This window comes from Elephantulus edwardii, unplaced genomic scaffold (assembly GCF_000299155.1).
Source record: "Elephantulus edwardii isolate Elephantulus edwardi_28Jun2011 unplaced genomic scaffold, EleEdw1.0 scaffold00251, whole genome shotgun sequence".
NCBI classification, from domain to species: Eukaryota; Metazoa; Chordata; class Mammalia; order Macroscelidea; family Macroscelididae; genus Elephantulus; species Elephantulus edwardii.
In genome coordinates, this window is record NW_006400001.1 from 727209 (window position 1) to 742067 (window position 14859).

The 14859-nt window shown below is 42.9% G+C and overlaps 1 protein-coding gene across 1 annotated transcript in view; it reads left to right on the forward strand.

Annotated features, from left to right (window-relative positions):
* The first annotated feature begins 342 nt into the window (after positions 1-342).
* The window catches only part of LOC102868619 (zinc finger protein 18-like), a 47975-nt gene continuing 33458 nt past the window's right edge, over positions 343-14859 (forward strand). The window contains exon 1 of the mRNA XM_006899279.1: positions 343-1047. Within this exon, the coding sequence (XP_006899341.1) occupies positions 343-1047 (705 nt within the window). The remainder of the gene's footprint in view (positions 1048-14859) is intronic.

The following is a 14859-nucleotide window of genomic DNA, read 5'->3' on the forward strand; positions in this document are numbered from 1 at the left end:
TAGAGACTAAGGTGTGTCTGATCCAGACCATGGTCTTTACAATTATTTGGTATGCATCAGAGAGCTGGACAATGACTAAGAATGATGGAAAAGGAATCAATGCCTTTGAGTTGTAGTGCTGGAGAAGAATCCTTTTTTTTAAAAAAAAATAATAAATTTGCCTTGGCTGCTGTGGTAGAGATCTACTTGTTCATTGTGGGAATGGTTTTAAAATTTCCAGATAATTCTCCTCAAAACATAAAAAGTGTCTCTGCAGGAGGCTGTGTGAAGACCTGGTTCTCTCCAGAGCACCATTCCCTCCAAAAGGATTTTGCTGAAGTGAAAGAATCTGACAACCCAGTGATGCTTGGAAAGGCCCTGGTCCATGTGCTACCACTGGCAAAGGTAGAGGATCCCTTACTCCCTGGAGCAGCTGCTGCCCCTCAAGGGGAACTCTACAGCCCTGAAGCAGCCCGGCAGCTTTTCAGATGCTTTCAGTACCAGGTCCTTTCTGGGCCCCAAGAAACTCTGAGGCAACTTTGCAAGCTCTGTTTCCAGTGGCTGCAGCCAGAGGTTCTTAGCAAAGAGCAGATTCTGGAGCTCCTCATGTTGGAGCAGTTCCTGAGCATCCTGCCTGGGGAGATCCAGATGTGGGTGCGCACACAGTGTTCCCGCAGTGGAGAGGAGGCCGTGATGCTGGTGGAGAGCTTGAAGGGAGAACCCCAAAGACTGTGGCAATGGATAAGCAGTCAGGTTCTGGGACAGGAAATCTCACCTGAGGAGGTGGAATCTGCAAGCTGCCAAGTGACAGAGGAAGAGACCAGTTTTGATGTGGTGTCTGAGGAGCTGGGACTTCACAATTCAGCCTTAGGGTCCGAGGAGCAACTGAGCCACATCATCAAAGAGGAAGCAGACACTGAGCTGGAATTAGTGATTACTGCTCCCCAGTATCTTGCCCTACTGGAGGAAAGGCTCATCAGCGACCAGGACTCAGGAGGCCCACTTCTCCAAGCATCATCTCGGGAGACAGACAAGCAAATGTCCAAGAGAACCTCAGCTTGGAAACCTGTTGGGACCAGGAGCCTCCAAATGCCCCTTGTCACATCTCAGAGGAGCCCCCCCAAGGGTTCTTTGATTGACTTCTTCAGTGAGAATGAACAAAGATGTTTTGCAGAAGGAACTTCTTTTCCTAAGGCACAGGGACAACTCCAAGAGGAGGAGAGACAGGAGCTGCTCTCTCCCCAAAAGAAGGTTTCTGGGAAACAATTCTACCAGTATTTGTATGATTCTTTGCCAAGAAGTCTGTCTGGGCTCTTTTTCAAGCAGAAGCAAAAGGCCCCCCAGAAGGACCAATTGAGACCTCGGATGATCCAGAAGCTCCTCACCTACAGACAGTGTGGGAAAACCTTCTGTAGAAATTCTGATCCTGTGTTTCACCAGAGAACTCATACTGGAAAGATGCATTTTCAGTGTCCTACTTGCAAGAAAGCCTTTCTGAAGAGATCAGACTTTGTGAAGCATCAGAGAATCCACACAGGGGAGAAGCATTGCAAGTGTGATCGCTGTGGAAAAGGCTTCAGGGACTTTACTGGTTTACGCCACCATGAGAAAATCCACACGGGAGAGAAACCACATGCGAGTCCTTTCTGTGACAAGAGGTTCAGCAGCAGGTCCACCTTAAATGAACACCAGCTGGACCACAAAGGAGAGAAGCTCTACAAATGTCCACCCTATGAAAAGAGTTTTGGGCACAGATCCAACTTACATATGCACAAGTGGGTACACTCAGTAGAGAAGCCCAAATGTCCTTTCTGTGAAAAGAGTTTTGGGCACAGATCTGTCTTAAATATGCACAAGTGGGTCCACACAGGAGAGAAGCCCTTTACTTGTCTTCTCTGTGAAAAAAGTTTCACTCAGGCAAGGCACTTTACCAGACACCAGTCAGTTCACATGGGAAAAACCAAATAAATGTTCTGTCTATGAAAAGAGGTTTGACGACAGGTCCTTCTTAAATAGACACCAGCAAGTCCACACGGGGGAGAAATGCCATGAATCTCCTCTCTGAAAGAGTTTCCTTGAGAGGTCCAAATTAAATAGACATCTGCAAGTCCACAAAGTAGAAACACTGTGTTCTGTCTTTGAAAACAGTTAATCAGGGTCATGATTTTAATAGACAATAGCAGATGCACACAGGCGAGAAACCCTACGAATGTCATCTCCGAGAAAAACTTCATTGACACCTTAAGCATTTTTATACATCACTCAGGCCACACAGAGAAATACTATATATGTTCCATCTAGGAAAAGAATTACATAAGTCCAACTTTCTTAGACATCAGAGCATCCATGTTACACACAAACTTCATTATTCTCCTTGCTTTGGGAAAAAATTTCAGCAGGAGCTGAAGTTTTGACAGACATCAGAGATCCCATTGGAGAAGGAAGTCCTCTTCATAGCCAGACTCTCTTAGCCCTTGTCTGTGTCTGTGCAGTGGCAAATATTGAGCTTTTGGAATCACCTGTAGAATTTCACCTGTTGTTTCTCTAGCTCTTGTCATGGATTGAAAAGGGAGAATCTACACTTGTTTTTGAACTTGAAATTTAAGCTGAGCTCTTAGAGTGAACTTATGCTGGCTTTGTGTCTTCTGACTGAAGAGCTGTAATTATTATTCTGAGTAATAACATCTGCTCAAGCCCTTATCAGTAAGATTCCAGAGCATGTCTTGCTGACACAGAGCTCAGGCAGATATAGAGGACTAAGGTGCTCATGTGTGCTCTTACACATGTGTGTACAATGTGAACTTGATGTGCCCTTACTTCAAATAAACTCAGTAGATTCACTCCTAAAAAAAGAAAATTATATTTGTTTATTTACAAAATTCCAATACGTTGTTTTTCACACCATATCTTTTCCATTTCCCTCATCCATCAAATTGTATGACTTCATGGTCAATCCCCTTCCCCCCCCCACATCCACACCCCTCTGCTTCTATCCCTTCACCCCCCTTTGGATCCTCATACTCATTCTACAATAATGGTTTTATATGGTATTTGTCCTTTTGAGACTGAGTTAGTTCACTCAGCATAATGCCCTCCAGTGCCTCCCAAGTTAGGTAGTGATTTACAAAATACCCCTGCGTGCTGCATAGTACTCCATTGTGTGAATGTACCATAATTTGGAGAAGAGCCTTGAGCATACCATGGACCACCAAGAAAACAAAGAGGTCTGCCTTGGAGAGGGTGAAAACAAGTTTCTCCTTGGAAGCCAGGATTCTGAAGCTTCGTCTCATATACTTTGGGCACATGGCCAGGAGAGACTGGTCCTTGGACAACATCTTACTTGGAAAGGTGGAGGCACAGCATAGCAAAGGAAGACCCGGATGAGAGGGATTGATACAGTAACTGGGACAATGAGGGTTGGTTTGTCAGAATCAGTAAGACTGCCTCAGGACAGGACAGGCTTCAGAGCTGCTGTCTATAGGGTCACAGGTGACTCAATGCACATAACAACAACAACAATAGCAACAACAATGACAACAATGAGGCTCTTAGCCCCTACTCCAGTGCATTTCTGGGATAGACAGTTTTCCATGGTGACTGCCTTCAGCTTCTCTGATTGGAAGGTAAAATCTCTTTTACTACCCTCGAGTCTGGACTGGTCTTGTGATCTTCTTTGAGTAATTGGAAGGCAGCAGAAAAGACTGGATTGGCTCCAGGACTTTCTGTCAAGAGGCCCGACAGTCACCATTTTGGTTTTCTATGGAGAGACCAGTAACCAAACTGTTGTTGCTTTGTGCTGTCAAGTTGCCTGTGACTCATATTGACCCTATGTCCAACAGCCCTAAATCCTGAGCTATCTTGTGCCAATCTCACTGTCTCTGACACACCTATCCCCGTTACCCCAGGCACTGAATCAATCCATCTATAGAGAGTCTTCTCCTCCTGCACTGTCCCTCCATCCTCCCAAGCATGATGTCCCTCTCCAAGGACTGGTTCCTCCTTGCAACATGTCCAAAGCATGTCAGGTGAAACCTCAGAATCTTTGCCTCCAAGGAACAGCCTGATTTAACTCTCTGCAGGATGAATCTGTTAGTTTTCTTAGTCCCTGGTATATTCAATACTCTTCTCCAGCATCACAGCTCAAAGGCCTCAATTCTCCTTCTATCATCCCTAGTAATTGTCTAGCTCTCTGACACATAGCAAGTTATTTCAAAGACCATAGCCTGTATCAGGCACACCTTAGTCTCTAGAGAGATATCATTGCTCTTCAGTACTTTGGAGAGGTCTCTGACAGCAGACTTTCCCATCACAATACGTCTTTTAATTTCCTGGATGCTGGTGTCAAGAGTGTTGATTGTGGGAGCCAAGCAAACTAAAGCTGTTAATAATCTCAATCATTTCACCATCTAGCATGATGCTGCCAATTGGCCCAGTGGTGAGAATCTTTGTTTTCTTGATATTGAGCCTCAATCCATATTGAAGACTGCAGACCTTGACCTTCTGTGGCAAGCGCTTCAGGTCCTCTTCTGTGTCAGCAAAGCAGGGTTGTGTCATCTGCATAATGCAGATTGTTGACGAGTCTTCCTCCAATCCTGATGCCACACTTCTCCTCATACAGCCCAGCCTCGCAGATAATCCGTTCTGCATATCTACTAAGAAGGTATGGACATAGGACACATCCCTGGCATACACGCTTCCCAATTATGAACCATGCAGTGTGTTCTTGCTCTGTTCTGATGACTGCCTCCTGGTCCAAGCATCGGTTTCACATTAGCATGATTAAGTGTTCTGGGATTCCCATTCTTCTCAGAGTTAGCCACAGTTTTTTGTGATCCACACAGTCAAACACCTTAGGGCTTTAAACGGAACTTGGAAATGGTGAGATATGGTGTAAAGGAAGAGAGGGGCCTCCTGGAAGAGTTAGCACCAAAGCATTCTGCCTGTGAATTCATTAACATACAAATGAATCCTTGTACCTTTCAGTCCAGTCCAACACCAACTGAATGGGACCAAGTGACTGATTTCAGTTGATACAACGTTGTCCAGGAAAAAACAAAAGAAAACCAAAGTTGAGCCTTCCTAAAAAAATTCTGACCCACAGAATAATGAATATCCCAAGCCATTGTTTTAAGCCACTCCAAATCTAGAGAGTTTGTTATACAGCAAGAGATAACTGAGAACTTTTCTAAGGACTTGGTGTTGTGTGTGTTTGTTTTTTGTTTTTTTTTTTTATCTCCCTAATTTCATCACTGGGGTAATGGGGATAGGAATGTCGGAGACAGTGAGATTGGCTAGGGATAGAGCAGGGTTTAGGGCTATTGTACATAGGGTCGCTAGCAGGTGACTACACGGCACATAACAACAACATAGCAAATATCTCAATAAGAAACTGCACAGTTATATTTGTTTGTCTACTGTGTCTTACCAGCATCTTGCTCTAAAATCTAAACTTGATGAGGAAAAGGACTTCGTCTTGTTCACCACAACAGTCTCAGTGCTTCGAAACAATGCCTGGACTGTTTCAGCACCAAATAAATATTTGCCAAATAATTCAGTGAACCGTTAACTCTTAACTGATGCGTGAGGGTCACCTGGCTATGAAAATCCCTGTCTAGTTTCATGGAAATGTCTTCCTCTAAAACCCAACATTTAATTGCATTTGTCTTAGAAGCCAGAAAGGTCTGACCTGCTACAGGGAGCATTTATCAGACTTTTTGTTTAAATCTAGAAAACACTCTGGGTCAAGATTTGCAATGCCTTTTAAGACGGCCTGGGTATTGTTACAGTTTGTGAGACAGCTGAGCACAGTCCTGTGGGTAGGTTAATAACAAAGTGCTTTGTCCCCATTTTTCTCAGGACAGACTTGTAATGCCACTTGGCACCGCCCATTTAAATACAGACAAGTCCCTGCTTTTAGGTTGGAGCATCCAGGCAGGAGCTGATAGTTCCTTATTCATCCCTACGATCCCACCAATTTTTCCATCAGGGGACTCTGAGGACAACCCCTTCTTTGTAAGTTACAGAAGAAGACCATTTTTCTGCATTTTGGTTCGCTGACTCACCAGCCCTCACCACAACAGCCGCCATTGGACACTGCCGTGTTGGGAATACCTCCCCGTGAAATAGATGCTGTGCTTGTCTTCATGCCTGGCTGGCATGCAGAGTCATAATTAGAACAAGGCTCCTCTCCCAGATCCCTGCTCTGATGGGTCTAAGTTGGGCCACGTCATCTTCTTTCTTTCTAAATGAGCGGGATCTTTTCCTTTCTGATGTTAAAGTGTGAGGCTGGTCACTGGGTCCTTGGTACTTCCCTCTCTGTAACATTTGTCCTGGTGTTCTCTGGTATTCTGCATTTCACTTTGGGAATCATGTTGTTGTTGCTGCTTCTGCTTCTGCTGTTGTTGTTAAGTGCCATCAAGGTGACTGCAACTCAGAGTGAACAATGGCTCTGAATCCTACGCTGTCCTCAGCCAACCTCACCGTCTCAGATGCACTTGACCTCATTGAAACAGTCTGTGTCAATGCATCTCATCCAAGGACTTCCTCTTGTGCACTGACCCTCCAACCCTTCCAAGCATGATGTCCTTCTGCAAGGATTGATCCCTCCTCAATCCACACATTGAAATACCTTTAAAAAGTCGCTAAAACATAAATAGACATCCTGGTTCTCTACTTTCAGCCAGGATCCATCTGACATCAGCAATGATATCCCTAGTACCACAACCCCTTCTAAATTCTGCTTGAATACAGAACCACACTTCTGGGTAGTAATTTGCTTTCTTTTTTTCTAATTAAAATGTTTTTAATTTTTTACAACATATTCTTTTAATTTCATTTCCTCCTCCATTTATTCATTGTTGCATATTTTCTTCCTGCCCACCCCTCCCTAGTTCATTTTTTCTTTGAAAAGAAAAAAAATTCTTTCAAGAGATATGCAAATCAAAACAACTATGAGTATCATCTCACCCCAGGAAGAATAGCAAAATTCAACAGAACAGCAAACAGCAAATGCTGGCAAGATTGTGGAGAAACTGGAAACCTTGTGTACTGTTGGTGGAAGGTGGGAGTGTGAATGGTGCAACCACTATGGAAGGCAGTATGACGCTTTCTCAAAAAGCTGCAAATAGAAATACCATTAGACCCAGCAATTCCATTACTGGGAATATACTCTAAAGAAACCAGAACTGCCACCCAAGCAGATATATTCACATCTATGTTTATTGCTGCTTTGTTCACAATAGTAAAGAGTTGGAAACAACCCAAGTAATTTACTTTTTCTAAACTGAATCTGTACAAGACTTGGGGCCATTGAGAGGAGGTTACAGTTTACCAGAAACCCACATTCAAGTAAGGCAATCCGGTCTCAGGATTTGGATGAATGGATGGCATTTGGAAACTCGGAAGAAGACCAGATCATCTCAGTAGGCATGTTCCCCTTTAACTAATGTCTCTTAAGCAACAAAATCAAATGTAACATAAATAAAGTGACCCAAGTTTCTCTTGTCTTCACTCCTGCCACCTTTTATCTTGCTCTTCCTTTGTTGCTATTGTTGTTATGTGCCATCAAGACAGCTGTGACTCATAGCCACCCTGTGAACCATGATCTGAACCTCATCCTGTCCTTCACTAACCTTATGATTTCTATTATGCTCAAGCCTATTAGGACAGTGACTGTGTCAGTCCATCTCATTGAAGGTCTTCCTCACTGCCACTGAATGTCCCCAATACCTCCATTCCATCTTCTCTGAGGATGTGTGGTGCTGTAAGGACAAATAGTTGCATCTCTTGAAATGGGGAAGAGCAGGAAGGGAAGACCCTCTATGAGTTGGATTGATTCATGACTGAGGAAATCAGGATGGGTGTGTCGGAGACAGTGAGATTGGCCCAGGACAGAGCAGGGTTTAGGGCTGTTGAACATAGGGTTGTTATGAGTTGCAAGTGACTCAATGGCACATAACAACAACAACACATTGTATTTTATTATAATATATTAACTTCCTTCTTACTCCACAGAGTATATTATACTATACTATGGAGTAATAAGGAAGTTAAAAGAGCTGGTCATCTTGTTCATAGAGTCACTATGAGTCATAATGAACAGGACAGCATCAGACAACAACAACATGCGTGTGTATGTGTGGGTGTATACACACATCATTCGAGAAACTGGATTATCTGAAGAATGATGTGGCATCAGGATTGAAGGAAACTCATCAACAATTTGCATTATGCAGATGACACAGCTTTGTTTGCTGAAAGTAAAGAGGACTTAACGTACTTGCTGCAGAAGATTCTGCAGTCTTCATTATGGACTCTACCTCAACATCAAGAAGACAAAACCCCCACTGTTGGCCTAATCTATGACACCGTGATACATGAATAAGAGATTGAAGCTGTCAACAATTTCATTTTACTTGGATCCACTATTAACATCCAGAGTAACAGCAGTTGAGAAATCCAAAGATGTGTTACATTGGGGAAATCTGTCAAGGACATCTGTGAAGTTCTAAAGATCAAGGACATCAGCTTAAAAACTAAGGTGCGCTTGGTCATTTTCAATGACTGGTCTTTTCAATCATTTCCTGTACATGTGAAAGCTGGACAATGAATAAGGATGACAGACAAAGAATCGATGCCTTTGAGTTGTGATGTTGCCAAGTCCTGAATAACCCATGGGCTTCCAAAAGAACAAATCTGTTTTGGAGAAAGTGCAATTCGAGTGTTCTGTAGAGGCAAGGTTGGTGAAACTTTACCTCGTATCCTTGGGGCATGTGTCAGGAGAGGCCAGTCCTCAGAAGGGGACATCATTTTGTGAAAGGTGGAGGGTCAGAGAAAGGAGGGAAGACTCACAGCCGGAGAGATTGACACAAGACGGAGTGACTCTGATGAGCTCAAGCACATCAGAGACGGTGAGAATGGCACAGACAGGAGACTCAATGTCACCCAACAACAAACACATTCATTTATTAGGTTCATAGCAAATCTCGAAATCAGACCGTGTAACTACTTCTTCTTTATTCTTCTTTGTCATTATTACATCAGCTATTCCAAGTATTGCTGGACATTTCATTGGGATTGCGCTTAATCTATAGATAAAATCAAGAAGAATTGTGTTGGCAAAAAAAATTGAATACATGACAGAAGTCTGCTTTGTCAGCACAGCTAGAGAAAGGACGGTGTGACTGTCGCACATATTTTGAGCATTTGGTCAGGAAGTTCCAGTCCCGGTTGAAGGACACCGTGCTTGGACACGTAGAGGATATAAAGGCAAGGAAGACGACCAAGGGCTTGGCTTGCCACAGACTTCCACAACCAGCCGAAGCATAGTGGAGACTGTAAAGACAGCTCAGGACTGAGCAAGATTTCCATCTGTCGTGCAGGGTCATTACGAGCTGAGGTGGACTTGATGGCATGTCACAATAACAAATAACAACCTCAAAACTGTATAATAACTCAAATGTGGTAAACATGTGTTTTCACTCACATAAAATCTGAAAACATTTTTCCTGATTGGTGAGTAGCCTTCCTCCTAGAACCACCACATTTTCCATTATGTGACCCTGCCATTTTTGTGTGTGATTACTTAAGGACATGCTTACCTGTCCTTTAAAAAAAATATACTGTTTTACTTACAAAATTCAAATACATTGTTTTTCACACTGGAACTTTCCCACTTCCTTTACCCACCCCTCCCTCTACCTATCAGACTGTGTGACCCTGTGATTACCTCCCTACCCATCTTCACCCCTTTGCTCCTTCCCTCTCCCCCTTGGATCTTCATGCACATTTTACTGGTTATCTTTCTATTTCCACAATAATGGCTTTATACAGCGTTCGTCCTTACGGTACTGGGTTAGTTCACTTAACATAATGCTCTCCAGTCCCAACAAGTTGTTGTTGTTGTTGTTGTTGTTGTGTATACACAACTGACCCATACTGACCCTCCAGAGGGTTTTTAGAGGCAGTTAATCTCATGGGAGGAGATTTCCCATCCTTCTCCCACCCTCCCAAGTGAGGTAGTGATTTTCAAAATCATTACTCCTCCTGCATGCTGCGTAGTTTTCCGTTGTGTGAATGTACAATAATTTCTTAACCCATTCGATTGTGGTTGGACATTTGGGCTGTTTCCATGTTCTCACGATGGTGTATAAAACTGCTATGAACATTAGTGTACAGACCTCCGTTTGTGCCTCGGTTCTAATTTTCTTGAGGTATATTCCTTACCTGTCCTTTTACGATTAACACATTTCACTCAGCATAATGTCTTTCAGGCTCATTCACTTCTTGATGTTTCATGAATTCTTCACTGTTCTTTGATGTCCCGTAGTATTCAACTCCATTTATATATCATAGGGGTGTTTGTTTTGTTTTTTTTTAAATTAATTCATCCAATGTTGAGCACTTAGGTTGTATCCACATCTTTGCCATTATGAACAATAGCTCAATACATTACAAAAAAGCAAACCAACAGCTCACAACTGCAAACTTACTATATCTAGTCAGCTCCAATTCATAAGTGACCTTCCGTCAGGCATCCAGGGCTTTAAATTGTCTGGGAGGAGATGGCCTATCTTTTTCCCTCGGAGCCTCTGGTGGACTCAAACCCACAAACACCTGGCCTTTGGGTTAGCAGTGCACCTCTCAACAGAGTAAACCATCAGAGCCCCTGAAACGAATATACTCTTAACTATTTTACTTAGTGCTGTCAAACTGGAAACAACTCATATCTGAACCTCCTGTGGGTTTTCAAATTACGGGACAGCTAGCCAATCTTTATTGCTTGCTTGTTATTATGAACCATCGAGGTGACTATGACCCCTAGTGACCCTATGCACAATAGCTCTCAACCCTTCCCTATCCTGAGCCAATCTCACTGTCTCTGACACACCTGCACCAATTACTCCAGTCACTGTGCCAGTCCATCTCATCCAGGGTTTTCCTATCCAAGCATGATGTCCTTCAAGGGCTGGCCCCTCCTGTCAACACACCCAAAGTATGTGAGACAAAACTTCATAATTATTTCCTCCAATGAGCAACCTGGTTTCACCTTCTCCAGGATATACCTGTTTGTTCTCTTGGAATTTCAAGACTCTTCTCCAGCATCACAATTCAAAGTTCTTCTTCTGTCATCCTTAGTCATTGTCTAGCTCTCAGATATGTAACAAGCAATTGAGAAGACCATGGCTTGGGACAGCAACACCTTATTCTCTAGATTGACATCATTGCTCCTTAGTACTCTGAAGAGGTCTATGACAGGAGACTTTCCCAAAGCCTGGAACAACTGATATATTTGAACCTTTTGCCTTTGGATTTGCAACACAACTCCTTACTCACTTGGCTACCAGAGCAATGAGTATAGGTTTATGTATATCCATTTATTCTCATTTCCTTAGAATACATACCTAATATGGGCTTTTTAGGCCAAACAATATTTCTATTTCCAATTTTTAAGGGAAATGCCATGCTATTTTCCATTGTGGTTGAACAATTTTGCAATCCTACCAGCATGTATGAGAGATGTAAACTATCTATCTAGTTATTCTAACCTCCTCTTGTTATCACAGCATGGTTCAAAATTGGGCAAAGTGTATACAAAGGATGTGCCCTAGCTCCATATCTTTCCAATCTATATACAGAACAGATTATCTGGGAGTCTGGGCTCTATAAGGAGAAATGTGGCATCAGGACTGAAGGAAGATTACTCAACAATCTGGGTTATACAGATGACACAATCCTTTTTTGTTGAAACTGAAGAGGACCTGAAGCACTTGCTGCAGAAGGTCAAGGACTGTAGCCTTCTGTATGAATTGAAGCTCAACATTAAGAAAACAAAGATTCTCACTCTTGGGCTGATAAGCAGCATCATAATAGATGGTGAAATGATTGAGATTTTTAATAGATTTGGTTTGCTTGGCTCCACAATCAACACTCTTGATACCAGCATCCAGGAAATTAAAAGATGAATTACACTGAGAAAATTAGCTGTCAGAGACCTCTCCAAAGTACTGAAGAGCAATGATGTCAGTCTTGAGATTAAGGTGTACCTGATCCAGGCCATAGTCTTTTCAATCACTTGATATGTGTCTGAGAGCTGGACAACGACTAAGAATGATAGAATAATTCATGCTTTCGAGCTGTGGTGCTGGAGAAGAGTGTTGAATATACCATGGACTGCTAGAAGAATAAACAGTTTCATACTAGAAAGGGTGAAACCAGGCTGCTCCTTGAAGGCCAGGATTCTGAAGCTTCATCTGACATACTTTGGACATGTTGCAAGATGGGACTACTCCTTGGAGAGGGAGGGTCATGGACCAGTCATGCTTGAGAGGGTAGAGGGACAGCACAAGGGAGGAAGACCTTTGATGAGAAGGACTGATTCAGTCACTAGGGAAATGAGTGTAGGTCTCTCAGAGACAATAAGATTGGCACAGGATAGAGCAGGTTTTAGGGTTGTTGTACACACAGTCACTATGAGTCGCAGGTGATTCAACAGCACATAAAAACACCACCACCACCACAACAACCCTTGCTATCATTTGTTGTTTTCTGTCTTCTTGAACTTTGATATTATAGTTGAGGTGAGTGATGTCATGTCATTGTTGTTCTGATTTTCCTCAAGCGGTCATGGCACTATGATATTATTGCCAATGTCAGATGGATCTTGGCAGAGAGCAGAGAGTACCAAAAGAATATCTATCTGTGTTTCATTGACTATGCAAAGGCATTTGACTGTGTGGATCACAATAAACCGTGGCTAACCTTGAGGAAAATGGGAATCTCAGAACACTTGATAGTGCTTATACGAAACCTATAGTTGTACCAAGAAGCAGTCCTCAGGACAAAGCAAGGAAACACTGCATAGTTCAAAATTAGGAAAGGAGTACGTCAAGGATGCATCCTGTCCCCATATCTTTTCAATCTGTATGCAGAACAAATCCTTCGGGAAGCAGGGCTTTATGAGGAAGAGTGTAGCATAAAGACTGGAAGAAGATTCATTGACAACCTATGATATGCACATGACACAACCTTGCTTGCTGAAACTGAGGACGACCTGAAGCACTTGCTGCAGAAGGTCAAAGATTGTAGTCTTCCGTATGGATTGAAGCTCAACATCCAGAAGACAAAGATTCTCACCACTGGGCCAATTGGCAGCACCATGATAGATAGAGAAGAACTTGAGGTTGTTAGCAATTACAGCTTGCTCAGATCCACAATCAACACTCTTAACAGCAGCAGTCAGGAAATCAAAAGACAAATTGCACTGGGAAAATCTGCTGCTGTGGAACTCTCCAGAGTGCTGAAGAGCAACAAAGTTCGTCTGGATACAAAGGTGGGCCTAATCCAGGCCATGGTCTTCTCAATTACTTGATATGCTTCAGGGAGTTGAGACAATGACTAAGGATGACAAAGGAAGAATAGATGCCTTCAAGTTGTGGTGCTGGAGAAGAGTCTTGAACATACCATGGACTGCCAAGAAAACAAATCGGTCTGTCTTGGAAAGGGTGAAACCAAATTTGTCCTTAGAGCTAGGATTTTGAAGCTCCACCTCACTTACTTAGGGCATGTGGCCAGGAGAGATCTGTCCTTAGAGAATGACATAATGCTCAGAAGGGTGGATAGACAGCGCAGAAGAGGGAGACCCCAGATGAGATGGATTAGTACAGTAACTTGGGTAATGAGGGGTTGGTTTGTCAGAATTAGTGAGACTGGCTCAGGACAGGGAAGGTTTCAGAGCTGCTGTACATTGCAGGCGACTCAATGGCACAAAACAAGAATAAAAAACTGTGACAGATTTGGAAGCAGGAGAGGCATCCACTTCCTAAATAACATGCTTTTGGAAACTCTATGAATGTTGATACATGTTGATAGTTGTAGAGGGGCTTCAGGACCTTTGTTCATAGGGTCACTATGAGTCATGTTCAACTGAAGGCAATCAACAAGGTCTAGCGGCCTCATGGTAAGGAGGTATTCAGGCAACTCAAAGGGAGGTAATTCAAATCTTCTAACTGCTCTGTGGGAGAAAGATAGACAATCTTCTACTGTGATATTTACAGCCTCTAAAAACCCACTGAAGGGTCAGCTCTATGTCAGCTCTGACTCGTTGGCCCATAACAAGGGCTATTGATTGACAGCATTTCCTTATATGTTTGTTTGCCTCCTACTATCTTCTTTGAGCCCTCGGTTTCAAAGTAAAGGCTGTGTAGCTTTATGGAAGCAAGCTGTCCCAATTTATCTTACAGAATGGCCAGCGGCTTTGAAATGCCAATCTTTTGAGTAGCAGCTTGCTTTTTAACTCCAGTGGCACCAAGTCAGTATTCTAGGAGGAAAAAACCCTCAACAACCTTGTAATATAAGACAGGAAATGACAAGAATGCTTAAAAGAGGTCCAGAGAAGATTCTCTGATGAGTGAGATTTTTCCAGCAACACCTGAGAAGAAGCATGAAAGGAGGACCCTTGAGGACCCTTGTGGCAGAATATTGGAGCTTCCACTAGACTGAAGGACAGAAAAAGAGAGAGTTCATGTCAGAAGGTGTGTTTGGGGTCCACAATCTCAGTTACTACGTATTGTGTGCATATCTGACAGAGGTTATTCAATCACTTCTCTCCATAGATTCTATATCCTCCCCCGACCCTGTCAAGCTTTCATTAAGTAGATACTGTGTTCTCTTTCCACTTCAAATAATTCCAATGATGATTATAGAAATGACAGTGATGGTGATGTCCTAGATTGGGAAGGAGAAGATGTATTGTAAAATGTCTGGATCGACCCAGAAATTGTTCTGCCTCTCTCAAAGAAAAAACCCCTAGCAAGTATCTTTTAAGAATTTTAGTTGGAGGGAGCTCTGGTGGCCTAGTGGCAAGAAGCTGCACCGCAATCC